At 35.9% G+C, this 10,477-nt stretch overlaps 1 protein-coding gene across 1 annotated transcript; it reads left to right on the forward strand.

The window, feature by feature from the left end:
* The first annotated feature begins 322 nt into the window (after positions 1-322).
* LOC149577737 (type I inositol polyphosphate 5-phosphatase 4-like) lies at positions 323-10,259 on the forward strand. Its single transcript, XM_089825390.1, has 12 exons — positions 323-588; positions 681-765; positions 1,273-1,357; positions 1,497-1,604; positions 3,596-4,064; positions 4,459-4,652; positions 4,871-4,979; positions 5,108-5,256; positions 9,191-9,416; positions 9,539-9,709; positions 9,803-9,898; positions 10,042-10,259. Exons 1-9 carry the CDS (start codon positions 562-564, stop codon positions 9,399-9,401), a joined length of 1,437 nt encoding a protein of 478 aa, XP_089681516.1. The 5' UTR covers positions 323-561; the 3' UTR covers positions 9,402-9,416; positions 9,539-9,709; positions 9,803-9,898; positions 10,042-10,259.
* Positions 10,260-10,477: the final 218 nt, after the last annotated feature.

Consider the following 10,477-nt stretch of genomic DNA (forward strand, 5'->3'; position numbering starts at 1 on the left):
AGTCATATTTTGTGTTGGATAAAATAAGTTTTAAGTAAAATTCTAAATTAATAAGGGGCCAAAAAAAGTTTGATAGACAACTTACAAAATGATCCCTCTACATGAAATCATTGTCTGCCTCCCTACACATTGAAATATGATAAGTTGATTTTCTTTATAGGAAAAAATTAAAATTAAAAATTGTGAAAATATCTAACAATATGATATTATTGCCATCTCACAAAAGAAAGTGTGTCGTAAAATATCTCCATTGCTAAGTTTCACACGAAAGAACGTCAACAGGACCCACCCTTAAAAAACAATCCGTTGATCGCTATTTCCCAGAAAAATGAATTGTCCCTACACGGTTTGAATCGATCGATAAAATCATTGTCTATGTTTTCAAAATATTCTATACGATCTGTATTCAACTGTTCATTGGATTCAATTCAACAAAGAACAAGACATTTTACTTTCTTCTGGTAGTTCTTCTGGCATTAACGAATCTGTATAAAATAGGAGGGGCCTGAATTCTTCAAACTCAGAGTACTTTTTGCATTCCATTCAAAATACAGAGCAGCAATGAAAGTTTCTAAGGAGAAGCAATTGGTAAACTCGTTTCCCCCAATTCACAAGAAGATTGAAATATACTAATATGCCACTATTTTCTTTATTGATTTTCTTGTTTCATGTTTGTGCAGTATTGGGGACCTAAATTGATGGTTAGGAAATGGCTGAATATAAAGACGAAACCAGATGAATTCCATGCCGATAGCATTTTTAAAGGTAGTTTCATACCCGTTAACAGAAATGGGCACCCATTGGGGAGAATCATGTTTCAGTTTACTCCTCTTGTTGTTGAATAAACTTTTGAATGTAGTGCTGCTTACCTAATGCTAGAATACATTCAGGAGATAAAATTGAAAGACATGATATCTGGGCTTGTAATTTGGATTATTAAAGCGAATTAGAGGTGAATAGTCAAAATGGTCTCAAATATAATGGTCATAATAAATATTTTTGAATATGTGGGTGCAATTTGTCAGAGTTATCAGCATCAGCATCTTTCAATTTGTTTTCAGCAATGTCGGATTTTCTCTGTCTTTTAGATTGTCAGTGGTAGTCTGACATTCCATGCCTGGTGATTTGGCATGTCCATAAGTTATCACACTGTATAATAAAAATATTTATTGGGATTTTATTAGAAATATCATTCAAAAGCTGCAATTACTGGATGCTGCATGTTTTACATACTGAATTGTAATTCTCACTGTTTTTGGCTCAATTGTACAGAGAGATTGTTGAACAAAACCGAATATGACGCTGGGCTAAGGCCGGAGCCATATATAGCCCAGGCCAGGGGTGTTCAAAATTTAAGGTATATTCACCATTGAATTGAATTGACGATAAGCTATGAGGGCACCCCCGGTATAAAAATTATAACAAAAGCTACAATTTGAGATTGATTTTCAGATCATTTTTAACGATAAGGTAACTTCAAGCTTTCTTGGTTGCAGGGTATTTGCGGGGACATGGAATGTAGGGGGAAAAGCACCCTCCAGAGGCCTCGAATTGGATGAATGGTTGCATACATCATCCGCTTCAGCAGACATTTATGTTTTGGGGTACACAAAATTTTTCCTCATTGCATTCAATTCAGTTCTACAAAACAATATCATTGACAGTATCGTTTATTTTTTAGTGCTTAGCTTTATGTATAGATTCTTCTGGGTTGACAGAGGTGGGAGTATTGTAAATTTGGGCCTGCTCTTTGCAGGGTTGGGGTGATTTCTCCTGCAATGTGAAGTGTTTGTGGGTCATCTGAGTGTTTATGTATAGAGAAGGTAGCTGATTGTCTCTAGCGGCCAGGGTAGCAAACTGGACACTTTGTCACTTGGTGATCTATTGATTGCTCAGTCTTAACGGTTCCAAATAAATATTAAAAATTCAAAGAATGGAGGAGTAAAATTGTTTGATTTTATGTGCCGAGATAGACATGGATGCCAAGAAATCAGAGATACAAACCACAAAAATCTGAATTCCAAAGGCCAAACCTTAGCGACACTATTCAAAAGCTTTGCATCTGAATATCTCATCAAGTGATACTGCATTTACCAAACAGAGGAAATCCTAAAACAAGTTTCAAATTATGTCAGTGTTCGTCACCATTAAACAATCAACTGAAACCACAAACGTACCTGATAAAAAGTATAAACAAAAAGCTGAAAACATGGTATCTAAAGTCCTACGGTTTCCCTTATTCTTCATCGTATTGTATGACAGTATGAGGGCTCAAGCTTTCCTCAAAATAAAAACATATACACACCTGAATGAGCCACTGACAACAGAAAGATTTTCTCCGCAACGATTTGGTCTTATAGTTTTTGTATATAATAATGCATCAAAAATTCATGGCACTGAAATTTTGTCATGTCAAATTCTTGTCTTTTGAATGAGGTACCATGGGTGTAGATAGATTTGCAAGTTTGAGTTGACAACTGAGTTTTATCATGGCAAATTCTTGTCTTTTAAATGAGGTGCCATGGGCGTAGGTGGATTGGCAATTTTGAGTTCACAACCGAGTTTTGTCATGACATCCAGCCCCAAAAGTATAAATTTGACAACTATATGTGTGTGTTATGTGGAAAATAACTCCCTCTCGGTTTCCATATGGGAGGTCTCATAGACCGAATTGGTGTCTCACATGGGAGTGATCTAAAACATGCCGCTTACCAATTCAACTTAGAAGAGGAATTGTTTCCAACAACCACCACTTTCTATCCTTATCTGCAAATAACTACCAGCTGCTGGGTGCCTAGCACCGGAATTCAAGGTTTCTGTGAAATGCTTCCTTGCAGCACCAAACCTTGCATGGAAGCAATGTGTCCTATTGTTATTAAGTTTTAACTGATGAAAATTTACCACCAAAAACAATGCTTTCGAACTTGTTTTTTTGTGAATTGATGTCTTTTTGATGTCCATACACAAGAGATGTTATGTTCTATTTGTCTTTGGTGTTGGATTCAGTTAAAATAATATCCCCAGCTTCAGTCAGTCTGCTTGAAGGAAATTGACCTTCATATAAGCCACCAATCTTTTTCCTCACTTATCTCCCAGATCTTTCACAAATTCTACTTTGCATTGGGTAATGTGATTATCTTTGGATTTAGCCGCTACATCATGGGGGTTCACATGATACACACTTCTGAAGAAGGAAAAAGGGATCGATATATCCTACTCACTGCATACGCATAAACATATTATGCACACATTAAGATTTTATGAGCACAAAAAATACGTTGTCTAGTTTTGAAAGGGAAGTAACATGTTCAATGTTTTGATTAATTTGTCCATAGCTATAAGCATAATGTGATTTGGCATCTGATTTTTTCCATGGGTATCACATTTGGCAGTGTAAACACCATATGACTGCATCTTGGGGTAGTGTTTACTTGCATTTGTACTGAAATTAGAGTACTAAACAGGGGTAATATTGTAAAGATAAAACAAAACAATGAGAATAGACAATATAAATTATAAGAACAAGAGATAATTTTTAAGATCCTTGCTTGTTCTGGACATGTTTTACTAAAGGACCTCATTTTGTGTTTGCCAGGTTTCAGGAAATTGTGCCCTTAAATGCAGGAAATGTCTTGGGTGTAGAAGACAATGTCCCCGCAGTCAAATGGCTATCCCTCATTCGCCAAACACTGAACAGGAACATAAATCAAAGTGGTAGCTCATCACCTTGTAGCCAGGATGGATCAATATGTTCATCAGACACACTTGACAGTTTCTCTTCTGAGTCTGGGGACTCTAGAATGCATAAGAATCCAAGTGAGCAAGATTCAACATGTGCTGTTCTCCACTCTCCAATGTCATATGCTTACTCATCAGATAGATCTGATTCTAATGAGATGAATCACAAAATTGATTCAAGTCAGCCAAATTATTGTTTGGCTGCTAGCAAGCAGATGGTTGGCATTTTCCTGTGTGTTTGGATCCGTAGTGACCTGAGACAGCATGTCCGAGATTTAAAAGTCTCTTGTGTTGGTTGTGGGCTAATGGGATACCTTGGGAACAAGGTAAGAAAATAAATTTTTATTATAGTTGTTTCAACTCTTATAAACATGAATATCCCATTGCTTCAGATTCTATTTATTATAGCTATAAGCATGCATTGTCCATTGCTTCAGATTCTTAGGTTGCATCTCATACAGTTGAAAGCCATTAGTTTATAGATTAAGGTGAATTTTTCTAACAAAAAATGAAGCTAGGCGTACTTTCTACTATAACTGTCATCAATATCTTACACAGAGCAGCATCATGAAGAGAAATTAAAATGTTATCTACAAATATCTAACATTCTATTAAACTCCTAGGATGGTTTATCTAATGACATTATCTTGTGCAAGGAAGCTACTTATATTTTCATGTAACTAAGAAGAATGGATATTTGGGCATTGTACATGAATACAGGGTTCCATTTCCATCAGCATGTTGTTCCCTCAGACAAGTTTCTGCTTTGTTTGCACTCATTTAACATCAGGAGAGAAGGGAGGTGATGAGATAAGGAGGAATTTTGATGTCACAGGGATCATACAGAAGACACACTTTCGACAACTTGATAAGATTTTGGCACAGAGAATTCCAGAAAGCATTATGGAGCACGAGTAAGTTTCGATTATGTAATTTATACACTAAAATGCATCAATAGACCCAGGTGGATATCTGATTTTATATGTTCAGTTGTTATATTATTCTCTATGGTACCATGTAGGAACAAAGAGATGGATCACAAGACTAAGCTATATAATTTAAAACAGTGATTGCATTGGCTTTCTAAAGTGTGTTTATTATCTAATTTGACTTTGTAAAAAAATTTTGGCAGTCAAATTATTTGGCTTGGGGATTTGAATTATCGTCTTGCACTTCATTATGGTGACAGTATAAAACTGGTGGAAAAAAATGACTGGGAAGCTCTATTAGAGAAAGATCAGGTAGGTGCATAATCTCCATAGAAGACATTAAATTGCAGCGGCTGAACTATAAGTAGTTTGATTGAATTTTGGAAATAGTTTGTTCTTTAGATTCTGATGTTGAATCTAATCTGGAATTTTCATGGCAGCTTCGAATTGAGAAGAAAGCAGGACGCATATTTAAAGGGTGGAACGAAGGAAAAATATATTTCCCTCCTACTTACAAGTACCGCAAGAATTCAGAACACTATGTGGGAGAAAATCATAGATCAAGAGCAAAAAGGCGTACACCAGCATGGTAGGGGCACTTTAATATACCACACAGAATTGGTACTATAACTGTTGTAGATATGCCTCCACTCCTGGAAGTTAACCTCAATAAAACATATACCATGCCTTGCACATTAACTACGATAGAAGACTCTATTCTTGTGATTCATACTCAGGTGTATAAAAAGTAACAAGTTAAGATGCAGAACTTAAATGTGGAAGAAAACAGGTTCAGGTTATACCAAACTAAAATAAGGCACAATATCCTGTATTCGTGCTCAAGAATGATACAGGACTGAGCATACAGTACAGTTAGCCTCAGAAATAACACCACTGATCAGCACCATCACCAACTCTAATACCTCTCAATTTCTATTACTCCTTGATCATTGCAATATTCTAAGAAGAAAAACTATGCCAAACGTAAAAAAACTCCTGCTTAAACCCAAAGAATGGGTGACCACTAAAGATCGCAACAGCTAGTACAACAGGCCATTAAAAACTGAAGTTCGAGACAAATAAAAGATAAGAAACTGGAAGGAGTGAAATGCCCTGCCATAAAGAGGGTGGTTACATCATCCTCCCCAACTTGAATTTTCTTTTCGAACCTCTGTTTTTAGAAGAATTGAGTTTGGTCAAACTTCATATTATAATCAATTGCCACAGTATTAGGGTGCATGCCTACTATTAGTCTTGTCTTTAAAGTATTCTCTATGGATTTCATGCCAAAACTGAGTCACCACAAAAATTTCCAGACCGTGCTCTATCAAGATTTCAAGTCTAGCATTGTTTCCACCATCTAATTGGGCAGACAGTGCTAGGTGAAGTTGCTAATGAGGGGCTGGCCAAATAATTTCTGCTACTACCACCCACAAACTAAAACTTTGTCCCTTGTTCCAATCATGTGTTGTATCACTTCTCTTAGTCTGTTTGGTTCGTGGATAATTACAGTAATTGGCTTTTTCAAAATCCGGATTTGAAATTTTTTGCGTTTGTTTCAAAATTGGCAAAATGGAATTAGAATACTGGACTTCAAATTTTGTCATAAAACCAGGTTTTCTGACTTCCTACTAGCAAGTAGGAATTGAAAATCAAAACCTGGTTATGTTTTTTGAAGAGTGTAAAAACAATAGATTAGACTATTTTTTGGAGTTTGTCTTCAACTCCAAGCTTACACATAAAAATGTGTCTGCACACTCAATCTTCCAAGTGAAACAAATGGTTCAAGTAAAATCCCAAAAATAGGAATGAAGATTTGCAAAACCTTGATTTGGCTAAATCTCAATTTCTACAATTCCACGAACCAAACGGACCCTTAGATTGAGTTAGGTTGTTACCTTTGACCAAACTCTTAATGACAATGTTGAAGTATTTTCTATGATCTTGCATGTATTCTCATAGTTCACTATCCCTCTCCATCCAATGTGAATTACTAGAAAGTTCTTCCAGTGTTTCATTTGAACCAGCACCTATCTCTCGACATTCATTTTTCCCTTGCTGGTTGCATCTCATTGTATTTCCACTTCATTTTCATCAATTAGCTGCCATCCTGTGCTCTTCAAGTCATTTGCACTTTTGGTTCTGAAACATGTCTCCAGCTCACTTCTTGGCTTATGTAGAATTTCATATTTCTCTTCAATCTCAAATATGGCTTTTCCTGGAGGAGAAAAAGCTTCCATTACAAAATCTCCGTCATCTTTCCATGGTATTAGTAGTCTCCTTCCTTCACATTGTACCTCATTATTGTTCTCCCAACCAAGATGGATTACTTTCTAATCCTATTGCTAGAGTATTTCCAATAGCACATGACATGCATCTGTTGGCACCATCTCACATAGCATTTCATCCCAATGAAGATGAATTTTGAAAGAAACAAGACAAGATTTATCAACAAGTACACTATGATCCTTCCTCAACCACAAAATCCATAAAGTTTGGCTTTTGCATTTCAAGCAAACTACAATTTGCTCACCATTTTTGTACTCACTAGACTATCGGTAAAGCCATGATCAACAATCAACTTACATATGCTGTCTTTTCACCTGCATTTTCTTCTAAAGATGCTCTGCCTCTTCCAATCATCTCTCAGAGCTTCTTTGTTCCCACATGTCAAGGTTCTCTCGTATATCTCCTTCAACTCTTGTGATCAAGGGTTCTTTTTCTTCTTGCTGGACTACTATCACACTTTGGAGATTTTGAGAGCAGTTCATAGCCTCATGGGCTTCACTACATATAAAACATCTCAAAGGCTTTGAGCTCTAGAAGATTGTTGTCCTCTTCCCCTACCTCTGAAGCCTCCCCTTCCTTCACAGCCAACTTTCACATTCTTGCCTCCTAGACCTTTTCACTTGTGAAAAGTTCTATGAAATTTTATATTCTTCTACTGTGGTTGCTCTTACCTCTTTTACTCACCATTTTCTAGTTCAATTTATCCTGTGCCTTTAAGGTATATTATTGAAACTTAAGACCATTCACATATCAGGTGTCAACTTGCTCTTCAGTATCCCGTACATCCATTCAAGATTGAAGCCTTATAAATTGCTTAGTATAACCCTCCACATACTAATTCGTTTGCTTTAAGTACTGAAATTTTTTAATTTTTCTTTTCTTTTAGTCAGAAGGCAAGAATCAAGCTCTTAGGCATTTCCGAATCTTAGGCCCCAGTCTGATTTCTTTTCTTTCCTTGTCTTCTTTACAAACTTTGCATGTTATCCCACCGTAGAGCTGTATACAAGTTTAGTATTAATATTATAATGTTCTCTTTTAGGATCATCCTCATACATTTATTCTATCTTGAAGTACTTCTACAACTCCTATACCCAGTCTAGGAATAAGTTTGGGTTGAATTCACCCTTTCTTGGAGCCTTGTCTGGTCATGGCTCCAATCAGCTTCTATGTAAGGTCTACTGTCCTAGCAGCATTTCTCAGGTTCTCATATTACTCTTAAACTCATCCAGATGTAATCTGACCCAAGCCATGCTTCAACATTTCTTCAAGGGCCCGCATCCCACCTATCCCTTCTTCTTCAATCATGTAAGCTCTCCTCTAGGCCATTGCAGATTGCTTTTGATACTAATACTGATGTACGTAAGCCTCTGCTCCCGCAGGCTGCAAATTAGTCTCAAGAAAACATATACTCTGCACATCACCTCCAACAGAAGACTCTGTTTCTGCAATTCTTCTCAGGACTATAACATGCAACAAGACAAGATGTAGACATTAAATGTTGAAGAAATCATTTTCAGCTTATACCAAGCAAAAGATTAGGTTTTGTTTATTTATGATAAAGGCAAACAGATACAGTACTGAAGTACAGTATAGCATGCCTCAGTGCCATCACCAACTCTAATACCTCTAACCTTCTATCATTCCTAGACTTCTAGTGACATTTTGGAGATAAAAACTACATCAAACCAACAAAATTCTTACTAAAACCCAGAGTGAGTAGCTATCAAAGGGAAAACCCCCTCTAAAACACCACAAAAGGCTATAACAAACCAAAATTCAACACAATTAGAAACTAGGAAACCGGTAGAAGAATGGGGAACCCGGCCATAATGAGGACAGTTGCATCAAAAACAGAATTGGAGATGGTATTATTCTTTGTACATCTATGTGTGCAATCTTATAACAAAGTCACAGATGACTCCTAAGTAGCAGAGCAAGCCTTCAAAAACTTTATGACTTGTAGCATAAAATCTAACTATTTCCTTAAATCGTATAGGTTTGCGAGCGATGGGATCAATAGATAGCTGAAGTTGAATTTATATTCTAAAGAGTTCCCAAACATAAGGATTGCTTACACATGTCAATCTTGTTTTCTTAGTTGATTATTTTATTTTATTTTGGATGAACTATTGCCATGAAAATAAATAACTGCTCAAATAGGTTAGTGTTTCAGTTTAAGATTTGAACATGCAATTTACGTTTACTTATGCTTTTAACCATTGGTTTTCCTGTAGGTGTGATCGTATACTTTGGTATGGAAAAGGCTTAAGGCAACTCTCTTATGTCCGTGGAGAATCAAAGTTCTCTGATCACCGTCCTGTTTATTCAGTTTTTATGGCAGAGATGGAATCACTCAACAGAAGCAAAGCAGAAAAAGGTTTGATGAGTTTAGGTGCAAGATTCCAAGAGGAAGATCTGCTACTCAAAACCAACAGTTGTCATTAAATCCTCAAATTTAATGTAAATACTTGTTGCTCTGGAGCTGTTTGCATCTTTTTAGCTATAGATTTTCTGTTAAATACATGTTCCGAATGCTTTTTAACAAAATTTGTCATCCTCTGGTTCTCTCTCTTATTCAACAGCCAACATAGTCTAGAGATATTTCATGAACAAAAGGGATTTGCTCTTATATTGTTCCGAAAGCAGTGATTGCTTCTGGGAAACATTGGGTTCAATTTAATAATGCAATTCAAGGGCATTTTGTAAAGAGAATTTTCCAAAAGAAAGTTGTGTACTAGAAGGCATTTTATATGGTAAGCAATGTTCTAACCAACGTTTAATTTTGAGTTTATGATCTTAAGCCAAATACTTCTGATGTTTTCTAAATAAAACTGGCTTTTGGGCAGGCTCTCTGAGGTCTTCTATGGGGGACTGTGAGCTATGTAGCTACATTTGCTGAGGAGCAGTTGTTATTGGCATTATCATACAGCTATAGTGTTGAGGTACAAGAAACATGCTTGCCTACTTCTGATGACATGTTGAATAAGTGTACTCAATTTTTGAGATCTCAATTGTACTCTCTGTCTATCCTTTGTCTTTTTAGTGGACGACTTAATTCCTTTTTGTTTGCCTGATGTTTTTTCAGGTCACCATATCACGTTGATAGTAAGCTTTAGATATAAATATCTTTGAGTAATTCAGGCAAAATGAAACATAACAATCATACAGTCCAGACACACGAAGGCAAGCAACACCAAGAAAGAAGAAAGATTCTTTTTTAGTCTGATATGGGACATTCAGATACACAAGGCATATGTTTAACTACAAATTTATCTAATTCTTTTCACCTGTTAAAATTTTTAATGAAGGCTTAGAAAAACATGGTCTTGGCACACCATACTAATGAACAATGGAAAATAATAATGAACAAAAACTAATAATTTTGTTTTAAAAGTTATTTTAAAATTTAAGGTTTCATTCTAGTTTATACAATTTTCATAAAATTAAGAACTACTAAAATATTATTATTATTATTATCAGTTCCTTCCAAGACAGATACAATTAAACTAATCAATGATATC

The sequence above is a fragment of the Cupressus sempervirens genome, chromosome 1 (assembly GCF_028749045.1).
Source record: "Cupressus sempervirens isolate cs-2001-9-10 chromosome 1, ASM2874904v1, whole genome shotgun sequence".
Taxonomy (NCBI): domain Eukaryota; kingdom Viridiplantae; phylum Streptophyta; class Pinopsida; order Cupressales; family Cupressaceae; genus Cupressus; species Cupressus sempervirens.

What these genes read in the sequence shown, in the direction of transcription:
- LOC149577737 (XM_089825390.1), top strand. Translation starts at nt 562, where the DNA reads ATGAAAGTTTCTAAGGAGAAGCAATTG. An exon ending in CTCTATTAGAGAAAGATCAG is followed by an intron (nt 4,980 to 5,107) that starts GTAGGTGCATAA and finishes TTTTCATGGCAG; the next exon opens with CTTCGAATTGAGAAGAAAGC. An exon ending in AAAAGGCGTACACCAGCATG is followed by an intron (nt 5,257 to 9,190) that starts GTAGGGGCACTT and finishes GTTTTCCTGTAG; the next exon opens with GTGTGATCGTATACTTTGGT.